The sequence below is a fragment of the Mirounga leonina genome, unplaced genomic scaffold (assembly GCF_011800145.1).
Source record: "Mirounga leonina isolate KUSES-001 unplaced genomic scaffold, KU_Mleo_1.0 Mir_493, whole genome shotgun sequence".
Classification (NCBI taxonomy): domain Eukaryota; kingdom Metazoa; phylum Chordata; class Mammalia; order Carnivora; family Phocidae; genus Mirounga; species Mirounga leonina.
In genome coordinates, this window is record NW_023270780.1 from 2,606,495 (window position 1) to 2,626,460 (window position 19,966).

The window sequence follows — 19,966 nt, forward strand, 5'->3', positions numbered from 1 at the left end:
CTAACAGCCATGGCACTTCCTTCCCTTCCTGCATAGAAATCTGAGTCCTAGAAACCGTTCTAGGACAATCACCTAGTTCCTACTTACTTGGTGCCTTGCAGTGAATATAAGGTGATATAAAGGTAAGTATAAGAATTTTGTTTGGATGTCTAATTTAAAGGTGTTTATAATCCAGCTGGAGGAATGAATACTTAGAATTTAAAAAGGGAAGTTCACAATAAACGCTATTAAACAAAGTAAAGACCCATATTTACTCAGACGTTCACGAAGACTTCTTGCTCCCAACTCTAGATCAGATACCAGACAAAGGGGATCTTGCTCTTTTATTAGATTAAAAAACACAAAACCAGTAGGCACTGTGGGGGGGAAAGAAATATAGAAAAGGGCTGGGCAAAGCTCAGAGCTGACAAAGGGGAGAAGCAGGGAGAGAAGGGGAAACATGATGAAGAGCCCCAAGTCAGGGCAGGAAAGAGGTTTCCAAGGACTAAACATCTCCTTATTTGATGACAATTTTCTGGCGCAAGGCTCGGGGCCCAGAACCAGGGAGGGGCTCAGGAGGTGGTGGGCCAGGGCCCAGTGCCGAGGCAGTGGGCGGCAGTCCATGGGCAGTGATGTACTTCTTGTAGGCCTCACGGATGATCTTGAAGGCTCGAGCAGTGGCATAGGGGATGTCTGTGACAGGGTCCCGGTACAGGGCTGGCCGATGGGTCACGGGGCAGACCTCCCGAACAGGGACCTTTGGGGGCCGCCCTTGGGGAAACCATTCCTCAAATGTTGCATCATCGCTAAAAGTGATGAAGGTACGGGAACAGCGAGCTGGAGGGACGACGGGTCCAGTGCCAGCACGGGGAGTCAGTGCAGAAGCTGTGGGAGTAGGATCCAGTCTAAGGGGAGAGAAAGAGAGAAAAACACAAAAACCTCTGAGGAGGGAAAACAACGGATAAAGAATGAGATCAGACAGGCAAGGAAAGAGAGGAAGGAGACAGAGTGATTGGAGCTTTCTGAGAGAATCTAAGTGACAGATGGGGAAAAGCAAGCTGGGCTGGATGGAAAAACCTAAGAGAGAGGGGAGAGGCTAAAAGAAAAGCTGAGGGAAGAGGACTCTGAAGGACATCCACGTGTTAGAGAGAGCTGTGTGAGGATTGTTGAGGAGGGCAGGGAGAAGGCTCTCTCCCCTTCTTCCCTAGGACATACTCACCCTTCCACATCCACATTCTCCTCTTTCGGGCCTGGCTCCCCAACAAGCGGCACTGTCACCGAATGATAGGTGATTATGGGCCCAGGGCACTTCCGCTTCTTGTGCACCTGCTTCTTTTTGTCAGCCTCGAGCCTCTCGTATGTCTCTTCAGGGTCAAAGGAAGGAATGAGAGGATGGTGAGTTCCCCCTGTGCCCACACCCACCACTGTCCCACAGTCTTTTGAGGACGTTCCTGGCTGTCTAGTCCCTGCCTAAGCCATTCACGCAAATCCTCTGAGGCCCCCTAGCACCTCTACTTCTGACGTTTTCTGTTTGCTGCTGACATCCTCTCTGCCCATCTCTCCTGTCCACTTGGTTCCTCATGCACTCAGAACAGTGGGACTTCAGCGCTATTCAGGGACCCTTGGATAAGGAGCCTGTTTCCCTCCGTATTCCTCTACAGCTGCCCTGTCCACTTGATCCCAGCAAGAGCAGCATGCTGCGTCTTCAGGCATCTTTAGTCGTTACAGAGTTCCTTCCTATTTTAAGCTGAAATACGATGACTGATGACACTGTTTTACCTTTTTGGGCTATAAAGGATGCAGTTCTAATCTGTCTTCCACATGACAGTCCTTTACACAGTTGAAATTAGCGTCCATGTCTCTCCAGGCTGATCACAATGCCCATTCCGTCGAGCCATTCCTCGTACAACATGGCTTTGAGATACACTCTCAGAGGTTGCAAGCTGGGCAGCCTACTTAAGTGTTTTGTGTGATCTGTTTTGTATTGTATTTTTAAATTTTTTTTAAGATGTATTTATCTGGGGGAGTGGAGAGAGCGCGTGAGTGCATGGGGGGGATGGGGAGAGGGAGAGAATCCTCAAGCAGACTCCCTGCTGAGCTTGGATCCTGATGTGGAGCTCTATCCCAGGACCCTGAGATCATGACCTGAGCTGAAATCAAGAGCTGGATGCTTAACTGACTGAGCCACCCGGGTGCCCCAAGGAAATTACATTTAAATAAAGAGATTTCTGGTTCCTCTTAAAATGACAAGAAATCTGGCAACCCTGCATCTGCACTGTCATGTGGCAACAATGAGCTGAGCGGAATAACTGCCTCTCCTTCTGAGCGCTCCGCTAATTCACCACAGTCCCCTGGCTGGACCTGTGACACTGTGCTACGGCAGTTCATGGTTGATATACATGTCTCCTCCTCAAGGACAATGACTGTGACTCACATTACCTATATATTATCAGGGCCATGCAGTGTTCCACACATTACAGGCACTCCACAAGTATCTGTTAATGCTCAATAGGTCAAAATATTCCTGTCCCTTTCCTCTGAATGAACTCCAAATTTGTTTCTTAAATGTGGTACAATCGTCTAGATAAAGTCAGACCAGACAAGTGTGCTCTGGAAACCCCACCAATGGCTTCGCCTCTTTTGTACTTGGAATTCTGGTTGGTAATATTGCTTCCTTTCCCTTCAGCCAACCTTCCAACCCTTCTCCTTTCAAACACTTCCCTGTACCTTCTGGAAATCCTGCTCCATAATCAGCCAACTCATCTATGTCCCCAAGTTCCTCACTCAGCAGGCCTTCCACAACTTGTCTTCCTGGAAGCCTGGGATCCCGTCAGGCCACCACTCTCCCGGTAGCCCTCTGGTGGAGGCTGCTCCCCCTGCCACATCCCAAGCAGGGTGTGCCTGTGTCCTGTTGAGCCCACGCTGCAGCTTTAGATCACGGCTCCTCTACCCATCTGCATTTCCCTTTTGAGACATATGCCACCAGGCTAGACCACTTCTCCTTCCTGGCACGCTCACTCCGTCACTCACTGAAGACTTAGGCAATGCTTTCTGCTCTTCCTCTCCACCACACTCCTATCATCTTACATTACCCTGGTGACCTCAACATGTACACAGGTAACTTCTTCAACATCCCATCCCCGCAGTTTCTTTACCAATCTCATCTCTTAACAATTTTCCTGTCCGTGACACTTGAGCTATCCCATTCCGCTTCAGCTACGGCCTATGCTTTGTTATTGCCTGGAACTGCCCCAGCTCTGAAATACTACAGTCACACATCCCAGGCTCTGGCCACAACATCCTATCCTTTGGGTCTGTTTGCTCCCTACTCTAGATACCTCTGTTCCTCCTTGAGACCTCCCGTACACGGACCTCTCCACATTCTCTCTCCCTAGCAGCCCCTTCCAGTCTTCATTTTCCTTTGTAAATCAAGGTTATTTCAGTCACTCTCATCAATCCAAACTCCCTGGCCCAGACCTGGATTGCTGAGTGCTCCTGGAGAAATATTATGCAACGGGGCAGACTGGAACTACCATGAACGCATGTTCTCAAAATTCAACAGACTCCCCCAACATCAGCAGAATATTCTATCTCAACTATTTCAAACACTCTTCACTCTCCTCAAGCTTTCAGCCCTATGCCCAACATCTGACAGGTGATAGTGCCTAAAAGACATCAGATGAGAACCACTTCAACGTCCTGCTGTGAGTTTACTAACCTCCAACTATAAGCCATCCTCCCACCCTCCCTCCTTCTTAACTTAAGCCAATTCCTCCATCTGCGCTCTAGCTACCCTTTCCCTCCACCTCCCACTTCTCCAAAAACCCACACTATTAACTATCCTTTTTTTGCTTCTCTATCATTAAACTCAGGGTGCTTCTCACCAAAGACAGAGTTCCTCCAATCTTTGAATAAAACAAACAAGGAAAACTCTACATTCACCCCAGACCCTATAGCTTTTATTCCTTCTTCCACCCCTCACAGCCAAACTTTTTAAGCCTGCTTCAAAATGGCATGGTTCCCCAAAAGTGCGCCTTAAGGTCATCTCTGACCTCTTTGTTCTGCTCTTGAGTGGCATCTCTGCAGCACTCAGAAGAGACTCTCTCTCAAACATTCTCTTTGCGTCTCTGTCTTCTCTTCCCCAAGCTTTCTCCCTGGCTGATCTGACCACTCTAACGTCATCAATGCTATCTATACTCTACAGACTTTCAAATTTCTGTTTCCAGCCCAGATCTTTTGTCTAAGCCCGGATGTGTATACTGAACTGAACTCTCAGCACTGCATGGCCTGTTCCCAGACTCCTCAAATTCAACATGTTCAAAAATGAACTTATTTTTCCCCCTGCCGAGCCTGCTTCTGCAGGGTCTTCTATCTCAGTTACTGATGTAAGAAGCCTGGGAGTTAACCTTCTTACAGTGGCCCAAACCAACCAATGTGATCAAAGGATGTGGAGTATAATTACAGTGACATCAAGGTCACCTCACTGTTTGTGATGGCTCTCAGTCATTTCTGTTTTGAGGGACAGCTACTGTTTGAAAGTACTGAATTACCATCATACAGATAAAGATTAAATATCCGATTTTAAAGTCAATATAATGAAACAATCGTGAAAATACATCCTAAAAATGTTGGAACTGAAGTAAATCTTTTCTCAATCATCGTGTTCTTTTGGAGTTATCTAAGTTTGAGAAATATAAAAGTGGAATGGCTTGGGTTCCAGATATCTGCGTAAACAATCTTCCACCCCACATTTGTGCTGTAAACATTCAACTATACATTCTTGCTCATGTAAGAGAAAGATTCAGAGAAAGAAAGACTGGGGGGGGGTACAGAGAAAGAAAACAAATTAAATACTATAGTTGATTCTGTGTTATTTCACCCAATGAAAGTATGCCCCACATTGAGCATTTGATGGGACTGTATAATCTGCTGTTCCCTCATGTACCTCTCATGATTTAAGACTCTTAACACCCTATAAAGAAATGTGTGTTCTGGGGCGCCTGGGTGGCTCAGTCAGTTAAGTGTCCAACCCCCTGATTTCAGCTCAGGTCTTGATCTCAGGGTTGTGAGATTCTCTCTCTCCCTTTTCCTTTGCCACCCACCCTGACCCCACGGCATTCTCTCTCTCTCTCTCTCAAAAAAAAAAAAAAAGAAATGCATGTTTTGTACAATCTATTATTGTACACTATTGTGTACTCAGCATATAAACTGAAGAGATTTTAAAGAATCTTGACTTTAACATAGTTCATCTCATGAACTAATTCTGGTGAATTTCTAATTTTCATGATTTAGGCATTATCACCCCACTACGTAAACCAGAACAGCAAAATACAAGTAGGTTAAGTAGTTTGCTGGCAGTCTTATAGAAAGTGAACAGTAGAACTAGGATTTGAATTCAATTCTATGCAATTCTTATTTTACACCAATACACTTTCTCTTCAATATAACTTGTACTTCAGAGCCCTCCTAACTGCCTTGTTCCTTGCTCCTCATCCCTCACTCTCTGCATTTCCTTCCTTTGATTCCCTTGTTCTGAATCTCCATCTCCCCAGCTGCTCAGGTTCTCCAGTCTCCACTTTTCTCATGCTCCTCAGCCCTCTTCCCTCTGTTCTCAAAACCACAGACTGACCCAGTGAACGTAAGTTGAGCTCCTCTGTGATCTTGGCCTCTCTGAGCAGCTCTTCCTGGGTTAGTGGCCGCTCACAATGGGGCCCCTTTCGCCGCCGTGACTGGCCCTGCCTCTCTTGTACCCGAAGGAATGTCTGTCTTGTATGCTCAGCTGTAGACTGACGCATGGACTTCCGACCTGGGAAAGAAGTCAGAGAGGAAGAAATCTTTGAATTCATGTCCACCTCCTTTATTTATTTTTTTAATTTTAAAACTTATTTGGAAATCATTTCAAACTTACAAAAAAGTTGTGAGAAGAGTCCACAGAATACCTATGTATCCTTTACCCAGATCACCTATTAACCTTTTGCCCCATTTGCATTGCATGTGTTTTCCCAAATGATCTGAGGGTTAAGTTGTACACATCCTAGCTCCTGACCCTAAATACCTCAGTGTATATTTCCTAAGAATAAGGGTTTTCCGGGCATCTGGGTGGCTTAGTCCGTTAAGCGTCTGCCTTTGGCTCAGGTCATGATCCCAGGGTCCTGGGATCGAGTCCCGCATGAGTGGGGAGCCTGCTTCTCCCTCTGCCTCTGCCCCCCCTACCCCTGCTCATGCGTACACTAATAAATAAGATCTTTAAAAATATATATAAGGGTTTTCCTTCCTTATATAACCATAGTATAGTTATCAACTTTAGTAAACTTAACACTGATACAATGCTTTATCATTATGTTCTAATTTTGTCAATTGACCCAAACATCTCCACTCACTGTCCGAGCCATCATCCTGTAGTTCTAGCGGCAGCAGTGCCTTCTCTTCTCGGGCCTTCTGAGAGCTACCAGCTGGAGTGCTGACCTTTCGAGGTCTCAAGCTCTTGAGAGGCTCCTGGGGACAGATTGGAATCAGATACCAGGGAACAAAAGTGATAAGGAGAAAGATGAGGATCTTAAGAAAACTAGCACTGTAGGAAATTGGACTGGTTGGGGGGGTAGAGTACTGGGACCTCATGAAGGGCACAACAGAAATTACAGGAAATTATGGAAGTCCAAGAAAACCAGGATACCCCCAGCACCTTATATGCTTTGGTGACTACTCGGCGCTTCCTTCTTGGCTCTTCTGCTTCTCCATCACTGGATGGTTCATCCCCTTCGTCAATGTCAAAGTCAGAGTCCACCTCATCCTCTGTGTCTGACTGGTCCCCTTGATACTCATCATCTCCTGATTCCTGAGGACACAGGGAGATGAGGTTCTGTCACTGGAGTCATCAGTGCCCCTCCAGGAACAGAATCCTTTTGCTTTCTTGATGTAAGAGTTGCTCCACTCTCCTTCCCAACACAGCCTTCAATTTCTTCAGGCAAGAAACCTTCCAAGCTGATGGCCTTTGGCACCAGCACCACCCCTTCCAAGCATTAATCGATTGCCCTTTACCTGTAACACGTTGTGTTAAATGTTGGGGTACAAAAGGATATGGTTTGATCTCTACCTTCAGGGGTCTCACAATCTGGCAGAGGACAGGACATAACTGTAAAAGGAAGTCTGAATACAAGGCAACTATAAAGTACCAAATGATACTATGTTGCAGGAGTGGCCCCTGGATGGCTCAGTCTGTTAAGTGGCCAACTCTTGATTTCAGCTAGGGTCATGATCTCAGGGTCCTAAGACTGAGCCATGTGTCAGGCTCCACGCTCAGCAGGGAGTTTGCTTGAGGATTCTCTCTCCCTCTCTCTCTGCCCCTCCCCCGCTCTCTCTCTCTCAAGTAAATAAATATATAAATCTTAAAAAAAAAAATGTTACAGGAGCTCAGAGGAAGGCACACTTCCCATAGACTGGTGGTCTGGGAAGGTCTAAACTTTAGACTTTATTCCTTTAGAGCAGGGGTTGTCAAACTTTTACTGTGAAGGGCCAGAAGAGAACAGGTAGTGGGTCAGATCTGGCCAGCAGGTCAGGGTTTGCTGAGCCCTGCTTTAGACTCTAAAGACCAAAGAGGACTTGAGTCATGGTTTAAAATACTGGTAATGTTTAGACAGCCAAGAGGGCAGAGGTATCATGGGTAGATGGAATAGCAAGAACAAAGGTTCAGAAGCAGGAGTGTGTATACCTTGTTTATGTAGATTTAGACCTAAGTAAAGCAGGTTTGTCTTAGGTAAATCTTCCTAGCTGGGGCGCCTGGGTGGCTCAGTCGTTAAGCATCTGCCTTCGGCTCAGGTCATGATCCCAGGGTCCTGGGATCGAGCCCCACATCAGGCTCCCTGCTTAGCGGGAAGCCTGCTTCTCCCTCTCCCACTCCCCCTGCTTGTGTTCCCTCTCTCACTGTCTCTCAAATAAATAAATAAAATCCTTAAAAAAAAAAAAAAGAAATCTTCCTAGCTACTCCCTTTGACTCGGGCACAGCCTTCTTCCAACATTAACTACCCTATAAGGCTAGAAGACATGAAAAGATTAATTCAGTCAATAGAGAAACTTACATATCAGGTTAGTAAACTGATGACTTTAATTTGTAGGCCAGTGATTCTCAGTTCTCTCCCTCTCCTTGTCTCACTACTGATAATCATAGTTGAGGTAAACTTACTGAGAAATAGGTCTCATTCCTCAGGTGTGTTGGAACAGAAAAATAATTGGGTGCTAGTACTCTGTATAATGGAGAGCCAATGAAGATTTGGGGAGATAGAAAAACTGTATAAAAGGGGTGTTTCAGAAAGCTCTGGAGGTGGTTGGCTGAGTGGAGTAGAGAACATGGAGTACAGCCTAGAATTGAGGGGCTACAGGTTAGGGCTAGAATGAAGCCACATGAAAAATAAAGGGAAAAACTGTTGGGGGCAGGGGAGTCAACTGGGCAAGGTGGCACCTCAAACATGTGGCTCTCTCTTCAATCAGTGATGTAGACCAACAGGCTAATCTTGATACACATGCTGCCAAAGCAAGCAAATAGCACAGACAGTTGACATTCCAAGCTAGCCAGAGTTCAATCTTGCACTGATGACCATCATTTCCTCCCAACTGATGTTTGTAAAAGACAGCCTGGGAACACATTAATCCCCTAGCTCTAACCTGGTATTAAGTAATCTCACCAGAGATGAGTAGTTCAACTACACATTAGCTTAGTGTCCAATCAAAATGCTTTCACTAAGTTAGGGATTTACTACCATTCCTTTGGCTTTTATCAGGAGTCAATAATAGGCATGACTAGATAAGAAAATGTTTCTACATCATCTACTGAACCCCCATTACTTTATATATCTTATATAAGGATGAAATTCTTCCTAGGATTTAATGCTGAATGAAATTTTCTCTTAAAGAACATATATGCCTCTTTCTTACTGAAGAAAGAAACTCGGGGCGGGGGGCGCCTGGGTGGCTCAGTCGGTTAAGTGTCTGCCTTCGGCTCAGGTCATGATCCCAAGGTCCTGGGATCGAGCCCCACATCGGACTTCCTGCTCAGCAGGGAGCCTGCTTCTCCTCTCCCTCTGCTGCTCCCCCTGCTTGTGCTCTCTCGCTCTGTCAAATAAATAAATAAAATCTTAAAAAAAAAAGAAATTCAGGGTTTGGCTGCCAGGAAGTTCACAGCTAAATTTAATATCAATTGCTATTACCAATTTAGCAGGGGCTCCTGGTACAATTACTTCTGATCTGTCTCTATTTTTACTGTTCCTACTTTTTTTGTTTGTATGGTAAGCCTCCTTTAATCCTTTTTGGAAACATGAAGGGTACATATTAAATAACGACTCGTAAAATGACAGGAATAGGAAAATGGCCTTTGGGGGAGGGATGTGAACATTCTATTTTAAACTATAGTTGGTCAGGGCTGTGTAAGTAATGACTCCCAGTCATCAAGTCCTGTGGATTCAATTTCCTTAATTTGTCTTGAAACGTATTGCCCATGTTTCTCTACTCCCACTACCTCCTTCAAACCATTCTCCTCATAACAGAGTGAGCTTTCTAAAGTACAAATTTGATCATGGTACTTTGATGAATCTTCTCAGTCCTCTGGATGAAGAGCAAAACTCTTTAACATGGTTCACAAGGCCCAACATGATCTGGCCTATGCCTACTCCCTCCAGCCTTACTAACCTTTATTCTCCTACAAGGTTTGGAGAATGAGAGTAAGCATGCATGTACCAGACCGAGACTCAGTACCTTTACACATTCTGCCCCAGCCTCTCCGTGGGTTAACCTTTCTCCTCACCCTGCTCCCAGCCTACTACTATTCATCCAGCCAAGGCCTACTTTTCATACTGTAGTAAGTTTAAACATCATGTCCCCCAGGGATGTCAATCCTGACCAATGACTCTGGCTCCCACATGTTACCAAAGCACTCTATGCTTACCGGTTATTTTACTCCTTATCACACAATATTTCAACTATTAATTCATCTGGTTCCCCCATTGGGGTCTGGAATACGAAGAACAAAGTGGTGTTTTTAATACTCTCTGCTTCCCTAGAACTTAAAACAGTGGTTGGTTTGGGCGCCTGGGTGGCTCAGTCGTTAAACGTCTGCCTTCGGCTCAGGTCATGATCCCAGGGTCCTGGGATCGAGTCCCACATCGGGCTCCCTGCTCCACGGGGAGCCTGCTTCTCCCTCTCCTGCCCCCCCTGCTTGTGTTCCTGTTCTCGCTGTCTCTGTCATATAAATAAATAAAATCTTAAAAAAAAAAAAACAAAAAAACAGTGGTTGGTTTGCCCTAGTTTCTCAACAGATATTTTAAAAATGGACAGATTCAATCAGTACCAGTACCAATCCAATCCAGAGAATGGACGTATACCGTTGAAGAAGACAAGCCATTTCTAAACTTACAGAGCTTACAACCTAATAGGAAAGTATAAACAAGCAGGCAAACCAAATCTAATTACAATTTGAAATATATTCTACTAAGGAAATAAATGGGCCACTTTTTAGAGCAGTTAAGGAAGGGTTAACTAAGGAGACATTTACATTAAGATTTGAAAGCTGAAAAAAGAGTAGGCTAAGCCCCTCTTTTTAAGATTCCTTTCTATACTTCAGGTGGATAACCAGGCAGTGGGCCAACGAGTGACTACGACGAGCTCGCGTACGTTGTTAGACGTCAGAAGTGCAGTGAAACATGCAACTGGAGAAGTACACAGTTGGTTTCTTCCATATTCTGGGGTGCCTCCGGAGAGCCCCTCCATCCCTGACCCCTCCAACCCCATCCAGGAGTCTCCTCTCTAAGGCTCCAATTTATCCCCCGGCGACTCTCCCACCCGGTCTCTAGTATCAGCTCCCAGGGCTCCTCTCCATTCCCCGCCCCCTTCTTTGTCCGAGGTTTCTCCGTTCAGGACTCCTTTTAGCTTCCTCCCTTCCCTCTTCCTGGGCCCGGCTCTTGCCTCTGTGAAACCCCCATAAGTCGTCTGGTAGAACTCATCTTCCTCCTCTGCCTCCAGGAGCCCAGAAAGCCGGTTCCCCGCGGTCTTCCGGGGGGCCCGGCCCCCAGCCAAACTCATACCGCCTACCGAGACTACGCCGCTACCCGCGGCCCCTCACCCAGTGCGGCTATCGGAGCTCGGCGCTCGACACCACTACCTGCGGGTGGCAGGAGGTGGCGGAAGCCCGTCCTCCACAGGCAGAAGTAGCAGAGCGTCGAGAGGCTTCCAGTCGCGTCTGCCAAGCCTTCTTCACTCTACAGCCCCGCCCACTGGGGACGGGGAGACCACCCCCAAGCTCCCCCCTCCCTAGTTCGCGCGGACCTGAACTGTGGAATGGTTCGACTAGGTGTCACCTGGAGCCTCACTATCCTAAGTCCAGAATTTGGGAATCAACAAATTTTCACTTATTAGAGGTCAGACACCGCCCCCCGCTCCAATCCGTTTTCCAGTCTGCTTCTAGTAGTGAACCTTTCTAAAAACCCAGACTTTGTCACTCTTCTGCTCAAAGATCTTTAATGGCTCCCTAGCATCTACAGGTTAAAGTCCAAAATCCTTGAGCCAGAATAGTAGTGTGGTTAAGAGCAGAGCTTTAGAGCCAACCAGACTTGAGTTTGAGTTTAAGGTCGTCTAGCTGTGTGATTTTGAACAAGTGGCGGAATCTCGGTTTTCTCATCTGTGAAAGTGAGACTCGGGGCGCCGGGCTGGCTCAGCGGGTAGAGCGTGCGACTCTTGATATCAGGGTCGTGAGTTCAAGCCCCACTTGGGCATGGAGCTTACTTAAGAAAAATAATAAGATGGGACTAATAGTATCTACCTTTTAAAGTTGTTGAAAAAGGGGTGGGGGAATGGGGTGGCTGGATGATGGACATTGGGGTGCGTATGTGTTGTGGTGAGCGCTGTGTATTGTGTAAGACTAATGAATCACAGACCTTACCCCTGAAACAAATAATACATTATATGTCAATAATAAAAAGAATAAAGTTGTTGAAAAGGTTAAGAGATATATTCCTTGTAAACTGCTTCACACAGGATTTAGTAAGCACTTAGACGGTTTAGTAGGTGATAACTACCATTAACATGGCATTCAAGATCCTTAATAATTTGGCCTCTCCCTGCCTTTCAAGCCTCACCTCCTGCCTCATCCTGTACTAGCACCACCTCCCAATTCTCTGTCGTGCCTGTATGCTTTTCCTTCTCCTTAAGATTCTTTCCCTATCTTGTATACCTGGCAAAATTCTTGTTCTATAGGATGGTGAAGTCTTCTCACTTACCCACCTCGCTTCCTGGCACAGTTTCCATAACCATGGAGATCATGCCTCCTCAATTATCCAGAGTAATTCCAATATCAAACAGCCTGTGGTATTGTCAAGACCCTGTGTCAACTTCTCCTCCCATCTTTTATTCTGAAAATATGGTTGTCAAACCATAGTACCTGTATATACTCTATGATGACAGCTATTACATTTTATTCTAATGATTTATATGTCTACCACATTAGCCTGTGACCTTTTTGAGCGCAGGGACTTTATCTTCATCTGTGTATACCAGGAATTCTCATAGTGCCTAGGGCATAGTGGGAGCTAAATAATGTCAATTCAATGAATGAATTAATGAATGACTAATTGAATGAATAAGATACTCATCCTTTTATTTTGCATCTAGGTTGATCTTGCCTGCCCCTAGCCCCTCCATTCCGACCTTAGGAACTGTTCTAAGACATGAAGGTCACTTTAATAAAGCTGTGTGTGTGTGTATGTGTGTGTGTATACGCGCGCGCACGTTATTTCTGCTAAGTTTGTATATAGGTCCTATTTTGAGATCGCCAGATCGCCAGATTGCTCTGCTTTTCCAAAGTATCTATTGAACTCCCTTTTCAATTTCCTTGGGGGCACCAAGCCAGCATGTCCTGCTTTGCCTCTGCTTCCACACCCTGCCACGTCACCCCAGTTCTGCTATGCCAGGAATGTTACTGGGGAAGAGTGGCTCTATGACTCAGAGGACACCCCAGGGATTGAGTGGGAGTGGAGGCAGAGACAAGGTATGGGAGAAAAGATGGGAGACGCCCCTAGCCCCACTTTTTGAATTTTGCCTTCATCCATTCATATATTCAGGAGACATGTATTATGCACCTACTTTGTGCCAGGCACTATTCTAGAAGCTTGAGATCTAAAAATGGATAAGATGTAATCTTTGCCCTGAAATGTTCAGTCTTAGGAGGGAGACAAACTAGTAAACAGACTGACAATACAAGGTAGTAGGAGTAATAGTAGCCATTTTCTGGTACATAAAGAGAAGCAAAGATCCCTAAGAAGCTACAAAACAGGGATCTCTTTTCAGGAGGGCTGAAATCAAATTCACTGATCAAATCCCAGGGAGAAGATCCCCCTCTTTGACCTACTGCCTTGGTGAGTCAGGGCTTTATTGGTCTCTTTCCAATTTTAAAATCAGAAACAGCTTTATATCTACACCAGCTGATTTCTAAAATAACTCAGGAAATGGTAGCATCTCCATGCTTTTTATGAAAACAAGGATAATTTATTCAACAAATATTTATTTATTGAAGACCTATGAGTGAAATCCTGTGCTAGACAGTGTGCTCCCACTGTCTAGTTCCTGTACTGTTTAGTTGGGTGGAGCGGTATAGGCAATTGTAAAATAACTTCAGTGTCACACAATTCCATTACTATGGAATGAAATGGCAACCCAATCAGGTGAAGTTTGTCTGCCTTGAGCACCCAAGGGAATATGAATAATCCAGCAGGGGGCAGCAGGGAAACAATTATTTTAATCTTGATGAGATTGGCGTAGAAGGCAGAGGTAAATAGGCAGGGGTAGTTTGGGCTTTCGGGTCCTAGGTTCCCTTTCTAGAACCTGGACGACACCCGGATAGAGGATAACCAGGGCATCTTGGGGGCTACAAAAGCAAGATCCCCCCCTCCATTAGTCTTCATTTATTAATTCCACAAATAATTATTGAGCCTCTACCATGTGGAGAGTCACAGATAGGAGAAGCTGGAAATACAAGAGTGAAACAGTCTTTGCTTACAGTCCGATCAGGGAGAGACAGGTCTTAAGATCCCCACCTGGGTTCACAATCTCCAGGGTACTTTGTTAAAACTGAGCAGCGTTAGTCCGCACACTAGACTAGAATCGTGTCCCCATGCCCTTTGGTGCACAGAATAACAGAGTTGAGTAGTTAAGGGCTTGCTTGGATCGCGAGAAGACTGTGATAAGGTTTGATTGCTTTCCGTGGCCCTTTCTGACAGGTCTTCATTCATTCATTTATCAAATATTTACAGCATTCCGTAACAGTGCCGAGCATTGCGTTTGAGGCAAAGTGTAGATCTGTTTTGAATGTCATTCAGAGGAAGGCAAGACGGCCGCGCACGTTACAGTAAACAAAGCAGTAAAGCCGGAAGAACACTTAGTCGCATGTGATGTTTTGTGATATTCGAGTGCTTAATGTCTCTGACTTGACAACAGCGCTTTTGTCGGGAATTCTTCCCCGGGCTCTAAAATTGAGGGCCGGCTGGGCGGACTCTTCACTTATCTCGAGCTCCGGCAACTCAACGCGGCCCTTTCGCAGAGCCGAATATGAATTGACCCACCGAACCACCGTAGGGACGGTCTACAGTCGGAGAGGGCTTGCCTTCGACCGGTGGATTCGTTAGGGCGTGGGGAGCCCGCGTCATATGACCAATAGCAGCCCCCCGATTGGCTCTCAAGGACTCCCTCTCTTCCCGTTCGAGTGGGCTGAAACGCTGGAAAGGTTAAGCGCATGCGCAGTTCCCGGATTTCCCTAGCCACCCGGAGTGGAGCGGTGGGGTTGGGCGATAAACAGGCTGTGGCTAGGGAGGAGGGGTAGGGGCATTCGTTCCGTTGGGACTTTTCACGCCCCCTTATTTTTTTAGGTGTGGTTAGGTTCAGACGCGGGGCCCTGGCAGAGGCTTGAGCCTACTCTCTTGTGAAAGGGGAAAGAAGCTCCCGAGGAGAGCGGCCGAAGTTGCGGAGAGGGTGCGAGACAGGAGTTCTCCCCTATGCCAGCCAAATGGTGCGGCCCTGAGCTGTTTCACGACCCGGCCCGACGTGTCTGAGGCCCCGGAGCGGGCAGGGAGGCGGCCCGCAGAACGCGGGTTCTGTGAAGAGACGTGGAGAAAATTCGATTCGGAGAAGAGGAAGAGCCCGATTGAAAGAGAGCGAGGCCGCTGAGGGGGAGGGGGCTGCCAAGATGGCGTCGGCCTCCTCTGGGCCGTCGGCGGCCGGGGTTTCATCCTTGGATCCCGCGGTCCCTTCCGGCGCCTCGTCCTCAGGTAATCAGGGCGGGGCGTGGGCAGGGGTCTGATGACTGCTGTGCGATGGGAACGAGAGCGAGACCTGGGAGGGCACCTGTAACTGGGGATGTCCGAGGAGTTGCCGGTAAGGAGGACAGAGGCCGGGCTTTCAAATAGCAGGGCTTTCTGGGCGGACAGGGGGAATGTGAGGAAAGGATGGATTTGGTTGAGGAAAGGGAGGCTGTCAGAAACATTAGCTGTCTTCGAGGAGACCTAATTGAGGACTTGAAGTAGTAGGGTTAGGAAGGGATGGAGATTGAAGGTGGGGGTAAGAGGGAAACCGAAAGGAGCGGAGAAAATAAAGTAAATGGAGGCTTCATAAGTAGAGAGAGGATTTAGTGTGAGAGGCAGGTGGAATCCAAGTTATGGGGTTAAATTTATAAAAATGTAGAAGAGAAGCCATGGAGTTGAAACATGTTTAAGAGTTATGTGACGCTTTCTTTCGATTGCTGCGGAGTTAGGGAATTGTGGATTTTGTTGGGGGTAGGAGTTGAGACATCTTTTTCCTTAGAGACTCCCCTTCATGCGTCATTCCTTCTCACTTAGTGCTCCCCCCCGCCCACCACGCGCACGCACTCGTACACACATATATGTTCTATCAAACACCCTACTTCGATGATTCTCATTTCTAGACTGCCCAGTTTTGGGAAGGAATGGAACGTTTTGAAGGAAGGTGGAAAAAAGACCCTAAAAACAGATGGATGAATGATGCAGTACAGGCTGAGAGAGGTTATGTTGGAAATTAGGCCTGGGAAGGATGGTGTGGTTGGGGGAGGTGGTTCTGCGTGCTGTGGGGAATATTGCATAATAGGAAATGGACTGGAAGAATGCTTAGGCTGTATCAGGAAATTGGCACTTGGAGAATGGAGCCAGGGAACATAGCTCAAAGTAGTTAGAAACTATTGGAGATTGAGGGAGGGCCAGGAGCCCACCAGAAAAGCAACAGATTGTGTGTAGGAGGGCAAATGTGTATAAGCGTGGGGAGAGGGGTGGAGATTGAGTCAGAAACTGTTCTAGAGCTTCCATCAGAAATGTCTGGTGTTCCACAGCGGCTCTTACCTCTAAATTGTGAACAGGAGAGGCTGCCAGATGTTGGATGCAGTACTCGAGATGTTGACGTTTCCTTAGGCCTGGGATTTCATCCTTAACCTTTTGAATTGGCTGAATAGAAGGTTCCACCTTTCATATTCCAGCTGGGATGAGTACGACTACATGATCACAGATATCTTCTTCATAAGCTGCAGTTTTATTTATGTGCATCTATTTTTAGTTTCTTGAGAGGTGATTTTTTTCTTTCCTGTAAAAGCATTAGAGGACCAGAGCAACTCATGTTGCATTTTAAGTGTGAAGGATGAAGTATAATGACAGGTTTTTTTAATAGAGTAGTTCCTTAATTTAAAAACTTTTCTTTCCTTCCCCAGTGCAGAAAGAACAATGGTTGTGTGTAGTCCTTAAACTTACCTATCAAGTTAGGTGTTCTATTAGAAACCACGTTAACCTTAAAAGCCATGTGTTTATATCCTAAAATTTGATTCAGCCTCTATCTCATGGACGTACTGGCCATGTGGATAGATTTAGGAGTAAATATTTTTTTTTTTTTTTTTAAGATTTTATTTATTTATTTGAGACAGAGAGAATGAGAGAGACAGAGAGCACATGAGAGGGGGGAGGGTCAGAGGGAGAAGCAGGCTCCCCGCGGAGCAGGGAGCCTGATGCGGGACTCGATCCAGGGACTCCAGGATCATGACCTGAGCCGAAGCAGTCGCTTAACCAACTGAGCCACCCAGGCGCCCGAAAGGAAATATTTCTTTGTCACTTATTGATACATCTTTCTCCTCTTCCATCTCTGCTCCTGCTTCAGAGAGTCCTCCTATCTTTTTCAGATGTCACTGTATGATATTTTTATGTTCTTATGTTTTCTGCCAGATCCTAGGGCTGGCAATTAGTAATTCAGATTGCATAAATGTTTTTGTCCTTTTGTGTTTTCACTAGAAAATAAAATATTAGGTTTCAGTGGACCTTACAGCTCCTTGACTCTACTATGTTCATATGAGAAGTCAAGGTATAAAAATGTCTAAAAATAGTTTTAGATTCCTATTTTTACTTTTGTTTCTTACACCTTCCCTCTTTGCTTCTTTGACAGATATTGAAGCAATTGGATTAAGAAATTAAGAAAAATTCTGTTTGTAAATATTCCTGAAAACCTGGTGGGATTTTTGTGTCCAAATACACAGTGTTGACTTTATTTGTGTATCTGCACTTTCACTTAGGTTTGGGCTTAGTAAATTTAATTTGGTAAAATATTTCTTTCTTTCTTTTTTTTTTAAAGATTTTATTTATTTATTTGACAGAGAGAGACACAGCGAGAGAGGGAACACAAGCAGGGGGAGTGGGAGAGGGAGAAGCAGGCTCCCCGCGGAGCAGGGAGCCCGATGCGGGACTCGATCCCAGGACTCCAGGATCATGACCTGAGCTGAAGGCAGTCGCTTAACCAACTGAGCCACCCAGGCACCCTAAAATACTTCATTTTAAGGATATGATTGAAGAGGATAGAATATTTGATTCTGATACCAAAAAAAAGACTATTAAAATGGGATTTATTTTTATTTTAATTTTTTTTAAATGGGTTTTATTTGTGACTGAAGGTGAGTGTTGCTCTATCTGGATGATAGTACCAGGGGGATTAGGACATTGACAGGAATGAGTGATGGTTTATGATTTCCTAAAGTGTTAAAGGCAACAAGGCTGGCCTTGTAGAAATTCAAGATAGTGTGTGTGTGTGTGTGTGTGTGTGTAACCATTCTAAAACCAGCTTATTGTTCTTAGATGTTTAGCTGAACTCACTTAAATTTTGGTGAAACTCTGAAATCCTAAAGGCAAGATTCGTTGGCAGTGTTGAAAATAGATTCAAGGTAAGAATGTTAGGATTCAGGGACAGATTGACTAATGTTTCAGATAAGCCACTCATAACCTTTGGAGGCTCAAAATCTTTTGGCATTCAAATTAGGAAGGACAGATTATTTAGAACAGTTGTTCCTGTATGGATTATTTCACCATTAAGGCATAGCTGGTCTTTTATACTGCTGATAAGTGAAATACGGATGGTAGATCAAACCATACGTTTTAAGATGTTTGACATCTTTTCCCATTGGAGTAATTACCATGTTTGGATTTGGGGGAGGCAGTTGTAAATGAGTATCAGCTTAGAGAAGGCATCATCATGTGTTTGTTCTTATACTTTGTTAATAAAAATTGATGCAGTTTGCCATCTAGTCTCAGCTGTTTGATGTGTAAAGGAAATTTATTCCTTCTTTGGCTTTCTCCCCCATCCTTTAATTTGGACAGTGGCACCACTTAAAAATAAAATTAGCCCTGAAGAGGTGCTGTTGACGGTATGACCATCTGTCACACCAGTGTGCAGAAAGTCTGTTTCCCTATCTGTAATTTGACTAGTTTATCAGGAGCTTGAAATTCAGGGGCGCCTGGCTGGCTCAATTGGTAGAGCATGTGACTCGATCTCAGGGTTGTAAGTTCAAGTCCCACATTGCTGTGTAAAGATTACTTAAAAATAAAATCTTAAAAAAAAAAAAAAAAAAAAGCTTAAAATCAGCTACTGAGTCCCTTTTTTTTTTACTACCAGGAAGGGGGTAAAGAGTTTCTGTTTTGGAGACTTGATTTGAAGTTTGAAGGAGTTAGAAAGTAAAGTTAGAATGCTAAAGTGTATAACTGCTTCTCTGAAATAAGAGCTGTTTGATAAAATCACATGACTCCCCCAAGGAAAAAACACTTGAAACATTAGAAGATCATGAAACTGTAGTTCCTTTTTGCTTCAGACCAGAACATTTCTGAAATTGTCACCCTTCACCTATATGATTTTATCATGAGCACAAATGATTTGGAAGTAACTTTACAGCTCCTTTCCGACTGTATTTTACTTAACTACTGAGGGAAACCCCAGAGACACAGGACTGAGCATTTTTGCTTGGGACCTTTATCAAAGGGCCAGCCTCATCAGTCCCTGATTCTGGTGGTTTTGTTCTTTCTAGAAGAGCTTCACCAGTAAATTATGCTCTAATCTGATAACACCAAATGGTAGGGATTTTGTAGTTTTTTTGGTCTGTGTTCTTTTTTTTTTTTTTTTAAGATTTTATTTATTTATTTGAGGCAGAGAGAATGAGAGACAGAGAGCACGAGAGGGAGGAGGGTCAGAGGGAGAAGCAGACTCCCCGCCGAGCAGGGAGCCCAATGCGGGACTCGATCCCGGGACTCCAGGATCATGACCTGAGCCGAAGGCAGTCGCTTAACCAACTGAGCCACCCAGGCGCCCTGGTCTGTGTTCTTTGTATCCAGTGTAAAACATTTGTAGGCTGATCTTCTCCCTTCAGTTCTTCCATATTAGTGAAAAGTAATAGAACTTAAGCCACTCTGCTAGAGTGATAAACTGAAATTTGGAAATGTAAAGATAGAACAAAACGTCATATAGTCAGTATATCACCAGGTACCATTTTGGTTGACATTTTATAAGTAGGGAGAAATGTTTCTGTTTGCTTTTTACATGGGGGTTTTGACATTTTTTTTCTTTTGTTCCCTTGGTAGATTTTGCCAGAAAACTGACATCAGAATGTCCTTGTTTTTGATTAACCTTTTTTTTTTTAATTTTTGAAAAA

The 19,966-nt window shown here is 45.1% G+C and overlaps 2 protein-coding genes across 4 annotated transcripts in view; one reads left to right on the forward strand and one right to left on the reverse strand.

The window, feature by feature from the left end:
• Positions 1-234: 234 nt before the first annotated feature.
• Positions 235-11,167, reverse strand: VPS72 (vacuolar protein sorting 72 homolog). The gene is made up of 6 exons (XM_034989991.1): positions 10,930-11,167; positions 6,662-6,814; positions 6,360-6,474; positions 5,609-5,785; positions 1,199-1,343; positions 235-884 (listed from the first exon to the last, which is right to left on the reverse strand). Exons 1-6 carry the CDS (start codon positions 11,044-11,046, stop codon positions 497-499), a joined length of 1,095 nt encoding a protein of 364 aa, XP_034845882.1. The 5' UTR covers positions 11,047-11,167; the 3' UTR covers positions 235-496.
• Positions 11,168-14,791: 3,624 nt separating this feature from the next.
• PIP5K1A (phosphatidylinositol-4-phosphate 5-kinase type 1 alpha) overlaps positions 14,792-19,966 on the forward strand; it is a 38,566-nt gene continuing 33,391 nt past the window's right edge. For 2 of the 3 annotated variants that reach the window (XM_034990000.1, XM_034989998.1), the window contains exon 1: positions 14,793-15,278. In XM_034990000.1, the coding sequence (XP_034845891.1) occupies positions 15,197-15,278 (82 nt within the window). In that variant the 5' untranslated portion in view covers positions 14,793-15,196. Of the gene's footprint in view, positions 15,279-19,966 lie in introns of all 3 variants that reach the window. The other variant, XM_034989996.1, reaches the window with a different exon arrangement.